The sequence below is a fragment of the Phyllobates terribilis genome, unplaced genomic scaffold, assembly GCF_046119375.1.
Source record: "Phyllobates terribilis strain yellow unplaced genomic scaffold, ASM4611937v1 Scaffold_5__5_contigs__length_657084704, whole genome shotgun sequence".
Lineage (NCBI taxonomy): Eukaryota > Metazoa > Chordata > Amphibia > Anura > Dendrobatidae > Phyllobates > Phyllobates terribilis.
Window position 1 is genome coordinate 67301330 of NW_027362765.1, and position 19726 is coordinate 67321055.

Here is a 19726-nt window from a genome sequence, read left to right on the forward strand (position 1 = left end):
ACAGGAGCCTCAGTTTCAGTAACAGGACACAAATTGCAGTCACCCCCTTGACTGCCTGAGACTACCACTTTGGTAGGATTTGAGGGCTCCTGTATTCAAGCAGTAAAAAAACGTCCAGTTAACCTGAAATTTCAGGTTGCAGGGGGATCGAAGAAAAGAGGTCTTCGATGCACTTTTTGGGTAAATCCACAATTATGGTCCACTATTCTGGGTACCAATGTTTTGGGAGCAATGGGAATTGTTGATTTATGTAACAAAGTTCTGTGGCAGAACAAAGAAGCAAATATTTGTTCTGTTACTGTGCCCGTGGAGGAGGAGTTGGAGAGTCACAAATTACCCATTGCCAGCCTAAGTTCATGGACTGATGAAAATGTTGATAATGATGTTCTTAAAAATGAATTGAAACAAAGGTTCCCTGAATCATGGACCTCAAAGAAAACTGATTATGTGTTAATGCAAACACAAGTTAAAATTGATAATGAAGAGCTACCACCTGTCCAGTATCAGCACCAAATTCCTGAGGATGTAATGCCTTACATAAGGGTTGCGTTCAGTGAATTAGAAAAACAAGGTTTTGTTGTAAAAGGTAATTCTCCATGTAACAGTCCAATTTTACTTGTAAAAAAAGGGAAGATGGTAGCTTTTGCATGGTTGTAGACTTGAGACTTGTAAATAAGAACACTCCCTTAGCAGCTCACCTAGTTGCATCTGTCCCTGAAGTTATGTCACAGTTGGGGAGTAATTGTAAAGTGTTTTCTTGTTTGGATATTGCAAATGGCTTTTTCTCAGTACCCCTAACACCTGAATCTGCACTCCGCTTTGCATTTACCTTTGAGAATGTGCAGTACTTGTTCATGCGGACGCCCATGGGATTCCACAGATCCCCTGTGTATTTCCATCAGGCATTGGCTCAGGTCTTAGAACCCCTTGGTTATGGAGACAAAGTCTTACAATATGTTGATAAATTGTTAATTCAAACTGTTGATGAATATGAACACAAAGAGACCCTTGAAACCTGACGCGGGACTCAAAATAAGCCTGACAAAGTACAATTGATGAAGTCAGAGGTTAAATTTTTGGGTGCGTCAATTTCAGCAGAAGATAAAAAAAAAATGCATGACAGGGTTAATGCTATTGGACCTGTTCTCATACCAACTAATATTATTGAGTTTAGAAAATTTTGGGTCTTGTAAACTTTTCCAGAGAATTTGACTTTACTCATCTGGCTAAACCATTGTATGATTTGTTAAAAGAATTTGATAACAATCACGCCCCTGTCATTATAGAAGGAGAAGCCTTGCAAGCTTTAGAAGGTTTGAAGCAAGCCCTTATGGCAGCTACTGCTTTAATCAGCCCTCACCCTTCCCAGCCCTTTTACATTCAAGCCACACCGGTGATATATCTATTTCCTCGGTGCTTTTCCAAAAATGGCCCAAAGATAGTCCTCAAGTGTCCAGTCAGTCGTATGCCCTTGGTTACTACTGAAGGTTACTCATCCCGTGGAGAAAGGTTTTACTCCATGCATGAAGCACTTACTGGCCGTGCACTGGGCGATGAATCAAGTAAGACACATAGTGGGATTTGCTCCGTTAATTCTACAAACCCACATGTTACTTTAAAAACCATGTTGAAAGGAAAAGCCTTGGGGGTAAATTCACAGAGAATGGCTCAATGTATCATTGACTGAGACCAGAGATTTACAAGTTGAAGTGGGTGAAAAATATCATTTAGCCCAGATGATGCAGTACGCAGGAAAATGTCACGATTGTCAAGTTGAACAGGCTAATGTCACTCCCCCCCTTTCCGAGCAGACTTTCAGGAGGGCGTCCCTTGTGCCTATATTGACGAAGCTCGATACTGGTATAATGGATGCTATGCCACAGGTTATGCTGTATGGTTTCCCGATAAACAGTTGTTGCTTCAGTACAGACTCCCAGGTCACTTCTCTGCCCAAAGAGCTGAATTAGAAGCAGCTCTACAAGTTATTATAGCGTTCACCGAACCTATGAATATTTTCAGTGACAGTGCCTATGTTGTTTCCTCCCTCACTTTGTATATAAATGTTACGGCCCTGAGGAGGATGGTTGCTTCACAGAACAAGCCCTTACAACATGAGGAGATTCTCAGACAAATTGTGCAGCAGGGTAAAGAATTCCCAAATTGATGGTCCTTTTGTAAAATCAAAGGTCACCAAAAACTAACTCCTGACCCCCACACCCTTGGCACTGCATATGTAGAACAAGCAGCCAAGGAAGCCACCCTTACAGGGGAGGAAAAGATCCTAGTTACTTACCGGTAACGGGATTTTACAGAGCCCATGACAGCACCACCTGAGAGAGGGTATCCGCCCACCAAGGACAGGAACCTACTGAATAAAAAGGCGGTACCTCTCCTCCGCATCAGTTTTTTGTTTCAGAGCATGAGAGGGCCTCCGAAGACAGGTTAATACATAACTGCCACCTCAACATATGTACTAAACACCTTAAAAAAAAGTGCACACCACAGTGATAAAGGGGAGGGAATTAATAGGGTGCTGTCATGGGCTCTGTAAAATCCTGTTACCGGTAAGTAACTAGGATCTTTTCCCCTTCTCCCATGACAGCACCACCTGAGAGATTTATAGAGATTAAATACCAGAGGGAGGGATCACCGCTTGCAACACCCTTCTACCAAAGGACAGATCAGTAGAAGAGGAAAGGTCAAGACGGTAATGTTTGTAAAATGTAGCAGGGGATGACCAAGTTGCCGCCTTACATATAATGTCGATGGGCACATCCGCCTTCTCAGCCCAGGAAGCAGCTACCGCTCTGGTGGAATGGGCCTTCAGGTTCTCAGGAACCGGCAGATTGCTAGAAGAGTAGGCTAAGGTAATAGTATCCCTGACCCATCTAGCTATGGTCCCCCTTGTAACCTTAAGTCCTTTCCTAGCCCCCTGAAAGGATATAAATAAAGCGTCACTCTTTCTCCAGGCTTTTGTCACTTCCAAATACTGGACTAACACCCTCCTAACATCTAAGGTGTGAAGCTTATATTCCTCAGAATCCCTAGGATTAGGATAGAAGGAAGGGAGAGTGATTACTTGCGTCCTATGGAACTTGGAGGCTACCTTTGGAAGATAGGCCGGGTCTGGTCTTAAGATTACTCTATCCATACATACTTGAGTGAATGGATGGTTAACGGATAGTGCGTGTAAGTCACTGACTCTACGAGCTGATGTCAGGGCCACCAATAGCGCAGTCTTTAAAGTTAAGATTTTTTCTGAAACCTTCTCTAAGGGCTCGAAGGGAGGTTTGGTTAATGCTTCCAGAACTAAATTAAGGTCCCAAGGAGGCATTCTTGGAACAGGAATAGGTCTGGATCTATGACAGGCTTTAATAAATCTAATGATCCATCTATTTGCTGCCAAGTCATAATTATACAGTGCCCCCAGAGCCGATACCTGTACCTTAAGAGTACTGGTGGCTAGTCCCATGTTTAACCCCTTCTGGAGGAATTCTAGTATGGCCTCAATAGGAACCCTCCCTTTGGCAGACTGACCCGAGGTAGACAAGAACTTAGCCCAGGTTCTACCATAGATTCTAGTTGTTATCGGCTTTCTACTTGCTAGAAGGGTAGTAACAAGATCTGGAGAAAACCCCCTTTGCGTCAATAGCGACCTCTCAAAATCCAAGCCGTCAAATGCAGGCCCGCTCTTTGGGGATGACAGACTGGGCCCTGCCTGAGGAGATCCGGGATGTCCGGAAGAACCTATGGATCTGCTTGGGACATTCTCTTCATCCAAGTGAACCATGGTCTCTTGGGCCAGAACGGGGCGATCAATATAACCCTCGCCCGTTCCTCTCGGATCTTCCTCAGGATAGTAGGGATCAGTACTAAAGGGGGAAAGGCATAAGCTAGAGTGAAATCCCACTGAATCTGCAGCGCGTCCACCGCAAACGCCCCCTCTTTTGGATTCAGGGAGCAAAAGGTTTCGGTCTTCCGATTGTGTCTGTTTGCAAACAGATCTATCTGGGGCTGTCCCCACCGATCCACAATCTGCTGAAAAACGGCTGGATTCAACTCCCACTCTCCTTGTTTCAAGATGTGACGACTCAAGAAATCGGCCTTTATGTTCTCTTCCCCTTTTATATGCAGTGCCGAGAGCGTAACCAGCCGACTCTCGGCAAACCTGAAGATCTGATCCGCTATTAACATCAGAGGGAGAGATCTGGTACCCCTCTGATGATTGATGTAGGCGACTGTTGATCTGTTGTCTGACATTATCCTGACGTGAGGACCCTGAAGAACAGAACTGAATTCTTTTAGCGCGTTTCTGGCTGCCAACAGCTCTTTCATGTTGGAAGAGAGGCTTGTCTCGCTGTCCGACCAGAGGCCTTGTACAGAACGATCCCTTAGGTGAGCTCCCCAACCTTCCGCACTTGCGTCTGTTGTAATTGTATCAGACACCTGGAAGGTCCAAGGAACCCCCAAAGATAGGTTGACCGGAGATGTCCACCAGTCCAGGGAGTTGATCACAACATCTGGAAGAGATATTTTCCCATTCAGGCGACCTTTGAGCCGCCTGTCCGCTGCCAGAATCTCCTGTTGAAGACATCTGGAATGGTGCTGGGCCCACTGAACCGCCGGAATGCAAGACGTCATTGTACCCAACAGAGACATTGCACTCCTCAGGGTGATGGTCGGATTGCTGACAACCTGAGATGTTAGGGATCTGATCTTCAGTTTCTTTTCCTCTGGCAGAAGACAGGTTTGGTTTTCCGAGTCCAGAATGAGACCCAGGAAAGACTGAACCCTCTTTGGTTCCAGCCTTGACTTCTCCAGATTTAACAGCCAACCTAGGCGTCTTAGACTGGCCATGACGTCCGCCAGGGCTAGAGCACAGAGTTGACTTGATCTGCCCACTACTAAGAAGTCGTCCAGATAAGGGATGACTAAAATATCTCTTTCCCTCAAGTGCGCTGTGACCTCCAGAATGATTTTTGTGAAGACTCTCGGCGCCATGGAAATGCCAAAGGGAAGAGCTGCGAACTGAAAATGCCTTACGTGCCTGCCGAATTGTACAGCTACTCTTAGAAACTGTTGATGATCTGGCAAAATCGGGATGTGGTAGTAGGCGTCCTTCAGATCGAGGACGCACATAAAACAGTCCGGAAATAACATCTTTATGGCTGATTTTATTGTTTCCATCTTGAAAGGCCTGTAGATTAAATGGTCGTTCAGTCTCTTTAAGTTCGCAATGGTCCTGAAGGAGCCGTACAGCTTCTTTATTAGGAAGAGGGTCGAATAGAATCCTCTTCCTTGCTCGGGTGCAGGTGTTTCCACCAGAACTCCTTTCCTGAGCAGAGAGAGAACTTCCTGCTGTAAGGCTATCTGTTCCGCTAAACCTCTGGGGGCTGATATTTTGACAGTGTTCTTGGGCCTGCTCTTGAACTCTAGTGTGAGCCCCCTCCTGATTATCCCTAAGATCCAAGAATTGGATGAAATTTTCTTCCAGGCAGGCAGGAAGTGGGACAATCTTCCTCCCACCTGGGGGGAACTGTCACTTAGGGGCTTTCTTATTCTCGGAGGAGGGACCCGCAAACATGAAGCCTCTGCTATACGGCTTTCGGTCTTTCCAGCTACCTTGGTCTCTGGGAGCTTTACTGCGGCTGTATTTTCTCTTCCGAAAGGAACTGTTAAATCGGGAACCAGACACCGTGGGAAATCCATGTTTTTTGTCTGCGGCTTTATCTAGGATGTCATCTAGACCTTTGCCGAACAAGAAGTCCCCCTCACAAGGGATTGAGCACAGTTTAGACTTTGACTGCACATCTCCTGGCCAGCTCTTGAGCCATAGCGCCCTACGGGCTGCATTAGAGAGGTTTGCAGACCGGGCAGCCAGCCTAACTGAATCTGCCGATGCATCTGCCAGGAATGCAGCCGCTCCCTGCACAAGAGGAAGGTCTGATAGAATTTTCTCCCTGGACACATTCCCCCTGATCTGGTCTTCCAATTGTTGAAGCCAGATCATCATAGATCTAGCAGTGCAGGTCGCTGCTACTGCCGGTTTAAGGGCCCCTGCTGACGACTCCCAGGTTTGCTTAAGGAAGGACTCCGCTTTTTTATCCAGCGGGTCTTTTAAGGCTCCTAAATCCTCAAAGAGCAGAGTGGATTTTTTTGAAGATTTTGAAATGGCCACGTCAATCTTAGGGGTTTTGTCCCATTTAGCCGCATCCTCATCCTCAAAGGGGTACCTCCGCTTGGAGGATGACGGCAGCTGACCCTTCCTCTCCGGTTTCTTCCATTCCCTTTCTATCAGAGATTTAATCCTGTCATTGACCGGGAATGAGCGTCTCCTCCTTTGGTCTAAGCCCCCGCCGAAGACTCCGATGACGATGAGGAGTGATTAGAGGAGGAAGGCAGTTCTCTCGTAAAACGGGACTCCACTGATTCCTCTGATTCTGAAGAAACTAGTTTTCGCTTCTTTTTGAGTGAGGTTAAGCCTCTTAAAGACTCTCTGACCTCTGTCTGGATTAGATCCTTTAATTCTAAAGAAAACCTGGGGGACTCCTCTGCAATGGTTTTCTGAATACAGTCTGAGCATAGGTTTTTGGCATAGGAGGTGGGAAGACCGATTTTGCATAAAGCACACTCCCTGTTTTTATTTTTAGCACTACACTTCTTCGCCTCCGGAGGCGGTGGTTGCCGTTCACATGAGGGCTCCCATCTGGCGGAGGTGGACTGACGAAGTCTTTTCTGACCAGTCTTGCTGGAACTCGTACGCCCCTCACTGCTGTGACTTTGTCGATGGGAAGATTCCCGTTCCATTTGTTTGAGCTGCTTGCGCTGCTTTGATGGCTGTGGCTGCTGCTGTACTTCCTGTGGCGGTGACAGCTGCTGCCCAGGTGACTGCGGTTCCTCATTCATCATGGCGGGGATGCAGAGACTGCCATCCTGATTGCTCCCCATCCTTAAAAGCAGTAGGGCTCCACCTCCTTTAGGCTCCTCCCCTTCCGGCAGCGTGCTCATCTCTCTTTTTCTTTAAATTTTAGCCAGCTGGCGCGCTACCCGCAGATCCACCTGCCTCTGCGCATGCGCAGCCCAGCGGCACCCGGCGCGCTTGCAGCGGGATGACAGCTTCCCACCCGCGCATGCGCAGACCCGGTTTCCGGCGCACTCCGTGATAGGGCGCGTCAGCACCCCGCGCGTGCGCAGCCCGGACTTCCGGCGCGCTCCGTCACAGGGTGCGACGCGACCCCCACGTGCGCAGCCCGGAAGACCTGCCGGCCGGCGCGCTCAGTTCATCTTTGCGAGGCGCAGACCCGGCCGCAGGCCCCGGCGCACACGGGGAGGCATCCAAAGGAAAACAGCACCTCCTCCCCACACGCAGACCCGGGCAACAGCCAGACGGGCTGGGAACAGGGACCATCTGCTGCTTCCACGGCCTCCAGGCCGCACCGTCCATAATCCAGGTACGTGAGGTACCACCTGATGAGGCTCCCATCAGGGACAGGAACCAAAAACACTGATGCGGAGGAGAGGTACCGCCTTTTTATTCAGTAGGTTCCTGTCCTTGGTGGGCGGATACCCTCTCTCAGGTGGTGCTGTCATGGGAGAAGGGGAAAAATACCTTCATTAAGTGATCGCTGCTGTTACTAAAAAGCCTCAAGAGCCCCCCCTTGTTTTTTCTCCCTGTCAGGACCTTATAAAAGCACAGGAGAAGGATGGAGACTCATCCTTGTTTAATTCCCTCGAGTCTCTGTCCATGGAAAAAGGAGAGTGTCTGTACTACAAAAGGGTTAATGACAAGCTCGAGCCTTACATCCCCACAACAATGATCAAACCCCTGATTAATGTAATCATTCGGGACCAGAGGCTTTACTATAGCTTGTATAACACAAAATGTGGCATCCCTACCTGAGAGCTTTGTGTCATGAGATACATGACGAATGCCTTATCTGTTTACAGAATAATCCCAAAGGAAAAGGCAAGCCCCATCTCCGGAGAATACAAGTAGCGGAGGGTCCCTGGCAGTCTATTCAAATTGATTATATTGGTCCCTTCCCTCCAGCAAAAGGAGGTTTTAAATATGCCCTTGTGTTAGACAACGTCTTTTCTAAATGGGTAGAGGCACTCCCAGCCACAAACAATACTGCCCTGACTATAGTTAGACTTTTGTGGAAAAATGTCTTCTCACATTGGGGTTTCCCTAAAATAATTGAAAGTGAAATTGCCCCACGGTTTTAGGAGTGAGCAAGGTAGCAAACCCAGGAACAAAGGTGTTAAAATTGTTCATATTGATCAGTGTAGACTTCTTAATTATCTTACTGACATTTCTGGTAAGGATTGATACTCCACCTTATTTTCTCCCCAGGTCAGTCGAAGATTTTCATATTCGACTCCTGTGACCATGAACCTACCAGATGATCAGGAGAAGGTGTTTCACACTATACAGTGGGGATCTTCTAGTGTGACAGGGGGAGAATACAAGGAAAATCCAAAGAATAAGAAGAAAAAAGGAAGACACGGATCAAAAGACATAACTATTAGAGGACTTATTATCTTGGGACTAATACTAATGACTTTGTATTATTTTTTTTTGCTTTTTTTTAGGGAATTTTGCCGCTCCAGACACTAGTTTATAAAATGATGAATTACCGTAATAATCATGTTTAGAATAATTCACCTTTGCATATTACATCAATGTAAAGTTGTACTCTGGAAAGAGTACAAGAGGGGGACTAGTAAGAGAATGAGAAGTCCTAATATTCTGAGCAGCCATGTTAAACCTAGCAGCCATCTTGTTCAGAAGTTTGAGTAAAGAGTTTTGCAGCTAATGAGATGCATGTCCTACACATGTCCTAATCACAATGAAGCGTTAAAATGATGTCACTGCCATTAGCAGGTATAGTGGTATACACAAAGGTTAATAGCAGCAGCTGCAGGTCAATGTGAGAGTAAATAAGTGGTGTTATAGGGTAGTAAATAATGTTATTGTAATTGTGGTATAGAAATTAGGACAATATAGTTGTCAATATGTCATTTCTTAAGTAAGGACATGGGGATTTATGGATTTAATGGAGTTTGGTAAAACTACTCATGAATATGGTCATTTTGCATTATCACATTGTGGTTCTAAAATGCACGTCCTCCCTGCAGTATGATGTTATCATGTATACGCCTTTTGCCGCAATATGTAGTTCCTTTGTTTAAGCTATGCATAAAAAGGCTCTGATACTGTTGTTCGGGGCCATTCCATCGCCATGCTATCGCCAGTCTACAGGCGGTCCACCGCCAAGGCCACACTATCGCCAGACTGAAGCCACACCATGGCCAGACCATGGCCAGACCATGGCCAGACCATGGCCAGACCATGGCCAGACCATCGCCAGATATCTCAATGCTGTTTTGCTTATCTAGACACCTGCGAGTGTCAAGTGTATTTTCCCTGCCTGCTTTCTGAACTGTTCTGCCGCGTACCTCTGAATAAACTTCATTCTCTGCTTTGAAGAATTATCTACACTGTTTTCCAAGGCTCTTTCAGCTCCAAGTAAGGACTTTCTTATACGGATCACGGATAGAAATTTGATTTAATTCCCAGAAATCTAAACAGGGACGTAGACCACCATCTTTTTTCTTCACAAAGAACCACCATGCCGCCCCGGGTGAAGATGAGGGTCCAATATGTCCCTTCTCCAGACTTTCCGCAATTAAATCCTTCATGTCTTAGCTCTCAGGGCCAGAAAGATTATACAGTCTGGACTTCGGTAGATTAGCTCGGGGGTGGGAATGTCAGGTTAATAGGACAGACATAAGCATTATGAGGAGGCAAATTCTGGCATCCCTTCTCAGAAAAAACGTCCTCAAAATCAGACAGAAAAGCAGGTAATATTTCCGTAGAGACAGTAGCAAAGGAAATATCTAGACAGTTCTCATGGCAGTGATTTCCCCATTCAATAATCTCCCCGGTTTGCCAATCCACCAATGGATTATGTTTAACAAGCCAAGGTATACCCAAGACAATTGGAGTAGGAAGATTGTCCAGAACATAGCAAGGGATGATTTCACAATGAACCGACCCCGCCCTCAATTGTACATTATGTACAATCTGAGTAAATGCTTTCTGTGCAAGTGGCGCCGAGTCAATGGCAAAGATGGGAATAGGTTCAGCTAAAGCACAGCAAGCAAGACCATGAATTTTCACAAACTCCGCATCCACCATGCTGACTTCAGCTCCACTGTCAACAAACACAGAAATGTTTTCGGTTTTGCCCTCTAGAACTACCTCTGCTGTCAGGACAAAGCGGGAACTGCAGGTTGGCCACAAATGCACCCCTCGTTTATCCAACTCCAGACTACAAAGAGTTAAATCGAGTCTCTATTTGTTTAGGAATTGAAGGACAGGTCCCAACAAAATGTTCTTTTTTCCCACAAAAAAAACATACGCCTTTTTTCTTGCGAATCTCCGGGGTGATGTATGATGTAGAGATACCCCCTAACTGCATGGGTTCCCCCATCTCCCCCAGTACTGGTTCACGGCCAGACTGCTTTCCTGGCAGAGGTACACAACCCTGACAAGAAAGCCCCGGAGAAGGTGGTCGTACCAGTCTATCCTGAAGGCGTCTATCAAGATGTATGGCCAAAGACATGGCAGCCTCCAAGGACTGAGGGGTTTCATATACAGCCAAGGCATCTTTCAACCTTTCAGTAAGCCCCTCACAAAATTGATTTCTAAGGGCTGAGTCATTCCATTTGGAATCCATTGCCCATCTACAGAATTCCGAACTGTACGTTTCCACTGACCCAATCCCCTGCTGAAGGCGACGAAGCCTAGACTCAGCCAAGGCGACTCAGTCAGTGTAATCATAGATAAGGGCTACAGCCCTGAGAGGATCTGCCTGCAATAGAGAGATCACAATACCAACCCATTGCTCCTCATTACCGGAGTAGTAGGGACAAAGTTTGAAACACAATTTGCATGCCTCGTTAAATACAAAAAACTTGTCCCTACCTCCTGAAAACCTGTCCAGGAGGGCAACCTTGGGTTCAGGCTGGACAGGCCTACCTGCAGAGACACCCACATTGGCGACCTGTAACCGCTGATACTGCTGCTGAACCTCACAGCGGAGGTCATGCACCTCCAGAGACAGATGGCAGAGCTGCTCTGCGAACTCTGCAACTGAATCCATACCAAGGAAGAAAGGAAAAAAAAAGTGCAAGCCCAAAAACACACAAAGGAAAAAAACAAAACAAAATGTCAGTCGTCCCCCCACCCCCTCCCTTTTAAAAGTGCTCGGCCGGCTATAATGTCTCGCAAGGTGTTAGTGCAACACAGAGGGAAAAGGAGCCCAGACACTAGGGAAAGGGAAAAGTGGAGACCTCCAATTCTGGTCTAGCGTCACCCTGTCTCAACTACCGTCCCTATATTGCCTCTTCAGCAATCGCCACACGCGTGCCTCGCACTACTTTCCCTGGCGTATGGCTACGGCTAGGGATGGGAGGAGATCAGCACTAGTCAACCTCCACTAAACACTATAGACAACAAGGGTAGACAAAACAGGGGGAAATAGCTTCGCTTTAGATGACTCCAAATATGCACACGGCCTCAGGCTCCAGAGAGAAGGAAGTACTGCTGCAGCTAAGCCTCACAAGCAGGGCTGTGGAGTAGGAGTCGTGGAGTCGGTATAAAACAGACCGACTGCTAAAATATATAATAAATTGGGTACAGTAGTTCAATGCAGTTTGTGGGGAATATTTTTTCATAAGAATTTGGGAAAGTTATGAAATGTCCTATAAATGTCTGTCCTTTTCCTGATCTAAGGGTCTAGACCAGTGTTTCCTAAACTCCAGTCCTCACAGGTCATGGTCATGTTTTCAGGATTTCCTTAGTATTACACAGGTGATGGAAGTATCATCAAGGCATCAGGAATTCTCTCACCTGTGCAATACTATGGAAATCTTGAAAACATGACCTGTGGGGTCCGTGAGGACTGGAGTTTGGGAAACACTGGTCTAGACTATTAGTTGAGATTAAAATGTGCTACAGTAAATTTATCACTTAAGCATAAGCCATGTATGAGGAAGTCGAAATCGGAGTCATGGAGTCGGTGACATAGAAATTGAGAAGTCGGAGGTTTGGCTTACCGACTCCACAGCCCTGCTCACAAGTAGAAATGAATATAGCCGGCAACTCCTTCTCAGACACACCAGGTATACAGTCATATGAAAAAGTTTGGGCACCCCTATTAATCTTAAGCTTAATGTTTTATAAAAATTGGTGTTTTTGCAACAGCTATTTCAGTTTGATATATGTAATAACTGTTGGATACAGTAATGTTTCTGCCTTGAAATGAGGTTTATTGTACTAACAGAAAATGTGCAATCTGCATTCAAACAAAATTTGACAGGTGCATAAGTATGGGCACCTCACCAGAAAAGTGACATTAATATTTAGTAGATCCTCCTTTTGCAAAAATAACAGCCTCTAGTCGCTTCCTGTAGCTTTTAATGAGTTCCTGGATCCTGGATGAAGGTATTTTTGACCATTCCTCTTTACAAAACAATTCCAGTTCAGTTAAGTTTGATGGTCGCCGAGCATGGACAGCCTCTTCAAATGATCCCACAGATGTTCAATGATATTCAGGTCTGGGGACTGGGATGGCCATTCCAGAACATTGTAATTGTTCCTCTGCATGAATGCCTGAGTAGATTTGGAGCGGTGTTTTGGATCATTGTCTTGCTGAAAGATCCATCCACTGCGTAACTTCAACTTTATCACTGATTCTTGAACACTATTGCCAAGAATCTGCTGATACTGAGTGGAATCCATGCGTCCCTCAACTTTAACAAGATTCCCAGTGCCGGCATTGACCACACAGCCCCAAAGCATGATGGAACCTCCACCAAATTTTACTGTGGGTAGCAAGTGTTTTTCTTGGAATGCTGTGTTTTTTTGCCACCATGCATAACGCCTTTTTGTATGACCAAACAACTCAATCTTGGTTTCATCAGTCCACAGGACCTTCTTCCAAAAAGAAATAGGCTTCTTCAAATGTGCTTTTGCATACCTCAGCCGACTCTGTTTGTGCGTACTTGCAGAAACGGCTTCTTTCGCATCACTCTCCCATACAGCTTCTCCTTGTGCAAAGTGCGTTGTACAGTTGACCGATGCACAGTGACACCATCTGCAGCAAGCTGATGCTGCAGCTCTCTGGAGGTGGTCTGAGGATTGTCCTTGACTGATCTCGCCATTCTTCTTTTCTGCCTTTCTGATGTTTTTCTTGTCCTGACACTTCTGGCCTTAACAAGAACTGTCCCTATGTTCTTCCATTTCCTTACTATGTTCCTCACAGTGGAAACTGACAGGTTAAATCTCTGAGACAGCTTTTTGTATCCTTCCCCTGAACAACTATGTTGAATAATCTTTGTTTTCAGATCATTTGACAGTTGTTTTGAGGAGCCCATGATGCCACTCTTCAGAGGAGACTCAAACAGGAGAACAACTTGCAAGTGGCCACTTTAAGTAGCTTTTCTCATGATTGCATACACCTGGCTATAAAGTTCAAAGCTCAATGAGGTTACAAAACCAAAAAAAGTGCTTTAGTAAGTCAGTAAAAAGTAGGCAGGAGTATTTAAAACAAGAAAATGATAAGGGTGCCCATACTTATGCACAGGTCAAATTTTGTTTGAATGCAGATTGCACATTTTCTGTTAGCACAATAAACCTCATTTCAAGGCAGAAACATTACTGTGTCCAACAGTTATTACATATATCAAACTGAAATAGCTGTTGCAAAAACACCAATTTTTATAAAACATTAAGCTTAAGATTAATAGGGGTGCCCAAACTTTTTCATATGACTGTATATACAGTACAGACCAAAAGTTTGGACACACCTTCTCATTTAAAGATTTTTCTGTATTTTCATGACTTTGAAAATTGTACATTCACACTGAAGGCATCAAAACTATGAATTAACACATGTGGAATTATATACTTAACAAAAAAGTGTGAAACAACTGAAAATATGTCTTATATTCTAGGTTCTTCAAAGTAGCCACCTTTTGCTTTGATGACTGCTTTGCACACTCTTGGCATTCTCTTGATGAGCTTCAAGAGGTAGTCACCGGAAATGGTCTTCCAAAAATCTTGAAGGAGTTCCAGAGATGCTTAGCACTTGTTGGCCCTTTTGCCTTCACTCTGTGGTCCAGCTCACCCCAAACCATCTCAATTGGGTTCAGGTCTGGTGACTGTGGGGGCCAGGTCATCTGGTGTAGCACCCCATCACTCTCCTTCTTGGACAAATAGCCCTTACACAGCCTGGAGGTGTGTTTGGGGTCATTGTCCTGTTGAAAAATAAATGATGGTCCAACTAAACGCAAACCGGATGGAATAGCATGCCGCTGCAAGATGCTGTGGTAGCCATGCTGGTTCAGTATGCCTTCAATTTTGAATAAATCCCCAAGTCACCAGCAAAGCACCATCACACCTCCTCCTCCATGCTTCACGGTGGGAACCAGGCATGTAGAGTCCATCCGTTCACCTTTTCTGCGTCGCACAAAGACACGGTGGTTGGAACCAAAGATCTCAAATTTGAACTCATCAGACCAAAGCACAGATTTCCACTGGTCTAATGTCCATTCCTTGTGTTCTTTAGCCCAAACAAGTCTCTTCTGCTTGTTGCCTGTCCTTAGCAGTGGTTTCCTAGCAGCTATTTTACCATGAAGGCCTGCTGCATAAAGTCTCCTCTTAACAGTTGTTGTAGAGATGTGTCTGCTGCTAGAACTCTGTGTAGCATTGACCTGGTCTCTAATCTGAGCTGCTGTTAACCTGCGATTTCTGAGGCTGGTGACTCGGATAAACTTATCCTCAGAAGCAGATGTGACTCTTGGTCTTCCTTTCCTGGAGAGGTCCTCATGTGAGCCAGTTTCTTTGTAGCGCTTGATGGTTTTTGCAACTGCACTTGGGGACACTTTCAAAGTTTGCCCAATTTTTTGGACTGACTGACCTTCATTTCTTAAAGTAATGATGGCCACTCGTTTTTCTTTACTTAGCTGCTTTTTTCTTGCCATAATACAAATTCTAACAGTCTATTCAGTAGCACTATCAGCTGTGTATCCACCTGACTTTTGCACAACACAACTGATGGTCCCAACCCCATTTATAAGGCAAGAAATCCCACTTATTAAACCCGACAGGGCACACCTGTGAAGTGAAAACCATTTCTGGTGACTACCTCTTGAAGCTCATCAAGAGAATGCCAAGAGTGTGCAAAGCAGTCATCAAAGCAAAAGGTGGCTACTTTGAAGAACCTAGAATAGAAGACATATTTTCAGTTGTGTCACACTTTTTTGTTAAGTATATAATTCCACATGTGTTAATTCATAGTTTTGATGCCTTCAGTGTGAATGTACAATTTTCAAAGTCATGAAAATACAGAAAAATCTTTAAATGAGAAGGTGTGTCCAAACTTTTGGTCTGTACTGTACATTCAGGCCAGAGAGCTAATTAGCAGAGGTAGATAGCCGCTAGGTCCTAAAAACAGCCTCTCATCTAAGAAGCTGTCTGCAATGCCAAGCGTAGAGATCTCCTGCAACCAACTGCAGGGCGACTGTGTGCCACCTCTGACATACCCGTGACACTTTGTCACAACACATATATATGACATGCGCCAAGTGAATATATACGTTTGCTATATATCCTGTTACGAACACCGTGCACTTTATGGCATTTTCACGCCAGTCTAAGGAAGGTGCACCAAAGTAGGTGGAGCCTGAAAGGGGCTTGTGGTGCCCGCCAAATTCATCGCTAGGTGCATAATTTACACCTATTAGAAATGTTGCTCCAATCCGTTCTTGACTTGGGTACCATTTCCGGAGAGGCATGCACCACTGAGAAGTAGTAGAGTGTGGACGTCTGAATGAATTCAGCATTACTTACCCCACTGTGCCCCTTCATTAAAGACTAGTGTGCATGGTGCCAATTTTGAGAAGGTTGTCCAAGACTTAGTTTTTTTTTTTTGTTTTTTTTACTATGGGCTTAAAAACTAAACAGACAGGAATTTGCACCTGCTTGCTGCACTCGGTGCTGGTTAAGAGTGGTCACTGACCGCTCCTGATTGACGTGGAGCAGCTGAATCACATCGAGCAGCTCTTCTTCCGAGCTGCTCTGTCGAAAAGACATGACTTCCGATATCATGGTGATTGACAGCGTTTCCCACAGTTAAACTATCAATCAGCAGGATATCGGCAGTCACGCCCCATCAACAGAGCAGAGTGGAGGAGAAGCTGAATCACCACTAAGGAGCCGTCTGTGACCACTATGTGTCAGTAGAGATCGGCAGCAGGCACAAAAAGTAGGTAGAAAGCGATTACCTGCATTATAGTTCCTAGTAAATTGTAAAATTAAAAAAAAAGAATAGTCCCCAGTAATCCCATAATATATCAGCCCCTACATCCACAGCAAAAGTTTCAAGTGAACACACCCGAAAAAAACCTGAGCATATAAAGTTATTCTACAAGCCAGTGACTGAGTAGAATCTGTGACTTCTCTGCATTTAGTGGTCACTACTCACCTGTGCGGTTATCTGTAGGAATCTCCTCTTTACACCGCTCATCACCCCTCACATATGGCTCTGTAGTATTAATATGGGTCAGATCTTTACCCTGAAAGAAATATTGTAAAAGTCACAGACAGATGAAGACATTTGAGAAGATCCAGACAACATCTACTGTCTATGATCAGCTTTATCCTGTCATCTCCACCAGATATAAAACATACACTGAATGGCCACATTGTGAGAAGATCCAGACAACATCTAATGTCTATGATCTGCTTTATCCTGTCATCTCCACCAGATATAAAACATACACTGAATGGTCACATTACTAGAGACATCCATCTAGTAACACGTAGAATCTTCATTCCCCTTCAGAACCTCAGCAATTAATCGCGTCATAGATTGCACAAGGTGTTGAGATTGTTCCCCAGGAATACTGGCCCATGCCACCAGGATAGGTTCTTGCAGTTGCTGCAAATTGGATGAAGGTGCTGAGATGTTCTGAACAACCAATTCTACCTCGTCCCAGAGATGCTTTATAGGGTTAATATCTGAGGACTGTGAAGGCGGGAAAACAAGGAAAACTCACTGCCATGTTCCAGGTGTAAAGGAAAGGAAGATGATGGCACCTCCTGAAGAAAGTTGATGCATAACATAAAAGTATATTTGTGGTGCTGCAGGATATACTATAATTACTGGACACTGATGAAAAGTACTGTAACTATATGGCTAATGCTATGGTTTATTGTAGTCACTAGTGATGAGCGAGTATGTTTTATTAACCCTTTCGCCGAGTATGCTCGGGCCGAGCTCCGAGTATTTACAGCTGCTCGGTGATCTGTTTGATTCGCTCCCGTGTGCATGATTTGCAACTGTTTGGCAGCTTTAATACATGTGAGGAATGTGTAAGAAATAGACATTCCTCACATGTATTAAAACTGTCAAACCAGTAGCAAATCATGCACACGGGAGCGATTCAACTTCATCACCGAGCAGCTGTAAATACTCGGAGCTCGACCCGAGCATACTCGGCGAAAGGGTTAACAGAACATACTCGCTCATCACTAGTAGTCACTTATGTGATAGGTATAAAATGTAGGCAGCTGAGCAGGGGAGAGTTACAGAGGGTCAGCCCTGCAGCTGGGCAGGGGAGAGTTACAGGGGGTCAGCCCTGCAGCTGGGCAGGGGAGAGTTACAGGGGGTCAGCCCTGCAGCTGGGCAGGGGAGAGTTACAGGGGGTCAGCCCTGCAGCTGGGCAGGGGAGAGTTACAGAGGGTCAGCCCTGCAGCTGGGCAGGAGAGAGTTACAGAGGGTCAGCCCTGCAGCTGGGCAGGAGAGAGTTACAGAGGGTCAGCCCCGCAGCTGGGCAGGGGAGAGTTACAGAGGGTCAGCCTTGCAGCTGGGCAGGGGAGAGTTACAGAGGGTCAGCCCTGCAGCTGGGCAGGAGAGAGTTACAGAGGGTCAGCCCTGCAGCTGGGCAGGGGAGAGTTACAGGGGGTCAGCCCTGCAGCTGGGCAGGGGAGAGTTACAGGGGGTCAGGCCAGCAGCTGTGGGGAGAATTGGGAGATGTTTCTTAGGGGTTCACTGTATATACAATAGACTGTAGTTGTAGTGCATATTTCATATGTGGGGCTCGGTAGAGTGAGGTTGTGCTATTGCTCATTGTTGGCACTTGAGGCATGATATTAGGTGTGTGAGCCAAGCGTGACAGTAGCATAGAAATATATGCTGTCATGGTCGGATGAGCCGCAAGCCAGTCCGAGCTTTGTGATGCACTGCTTGTCCGAATTATACAGCCATGTGACACTTTACTTATACTGATGGGATAAAACAAGACTGAACACAAGACCTTCACAGCCGTCTACACATCATAGGGGAGATCTAATGAAACCTTCTCTCCATCTACCTGATGATCCTGAGGAACATCAAGATCTTCTTGTTTACAGTCCTGTGGAAGAAGAGGACGGGGACATCTCTCTGGTGTTGTCCTCTTACTGGATGGAACTGGAGGAAACACATACAGGGATTGAATTCATTCTTTACATACAGATAATTATAGGCCGTGTGTATTTAGTCCTGTCTATTACCTGGTGATGTGAGGGGCTGGGGAACCTCCATCATGACGTCCTTGTACAGATCTTTGTGTCCTTCTAAATACTCCCACTCCTCCATGGAGAAATAGATGGTGACATCCTGACACCTTATAGGAACCTGACACATACAATGATACCGTCATCCCCCGATCCCTTCATAGCGTTACTGTATAATATCCCAGCATTCTCAGCAGTGTCACCTCTCCAGTCAGCAGCTCAATCATCTTGTAGGTGAGTTCTAGGATCTTCTGGTCATTGATGTCCTCATGTATCAGGGGGTGAGGTGGAGGCCCCGTGATTGGGCTCAGGGGTCTTCCCCATCCCTCAGACACAGGGTCCTGACAGCGCTCACTAGAGGTCTTCTTCACTACTGTGTAATCCTGGTTATGGAGAGACACATTAATAAATCTCACTACAGACATTTCCAGAGTCCTCACCTCTCCAGTTCTGTCCATCTGTTATTCCCATAGATAAGAATGATGTAATGTGACGTCATCAGAATCTCTCACCTCTCCAGTAAGCCTGAAGAGGATCTCTAGGGTGAGGTGTAATATCCTCTCCACCATCTTGTCCCAGTCACTATCCATCCTTGTAGGGTCAATCAGGAAAATTCTCTTATATAGAAGATCTCCACTGAGAGGATCCGATATTGTAGGGACCTGAATGGAGAGAAGATGACGATGCAAAATCAGAAAGATCCCATGTAAGAAATCTCCGGAGCTGTTACCGGCTTCACATGATCACTACATCCAGTCATGGCCCCGTCCTGCCCCCGGTATAACACACAATCACATTATAGTTACATACAGAGATGTATGACAGAATATCTCCAATTCAGCACCAAAAACACAGAACAAATCTAAAAAGAAACAAATCTAAAAACAGTGATAGAACATTAATATAAACTACAGAAAATTGTAATCCCAGTAAATGATTGTCCCAGAAAGGCACTGCATAAATCGAGAAAACCGAAAAAGGGTCGTGCCAGGGCAGAAATAATGATTCCAACTAAAACTGGAAACTTAATTCAATACAATTCATAAAAACAAAGGGTATGGATATTCCCAGTAATACAGACAAAAGTTAACCGGTTCC

General features: G+C 45.4%; 1 protein-coding gene across 1 annotated transcript in view; it reads right to left on the reverse strand.

The window, feature by feature from the left end:
* The window catches only part of LOC141270728 (uncharacterized), a 38440-nt gene extending 19159 nt beyond the window's left edge, over positions 1-19281 (reverse strand). The window contains exons 1-5 of the mRNA XM_073680825.1: positions 19141-19281; positions 18832-19011; positions 18626-18749; positions 18445-18542; positions 16554-16644 (exon numbers count right to left, since the gene is read on the reverse strand). Coding sequence (XP_073536926.1) covers positions 16554-16644; positions 18445-18542; positions 18626-18749; positions 18832-19011; positions 19141-19218 — 571 coding nt within the window. The 5' untranslated portion in view covers positions 19219-19281. The remainder of the gene's footprint in view (positions 1-16553; positions 16645-18444; positions 18543-18625; positions 18750-18831; positions 19012-19140) is intronic.
* Between the last annotated feature and the right edge of the window lie 445 nt (positions 19282-19726).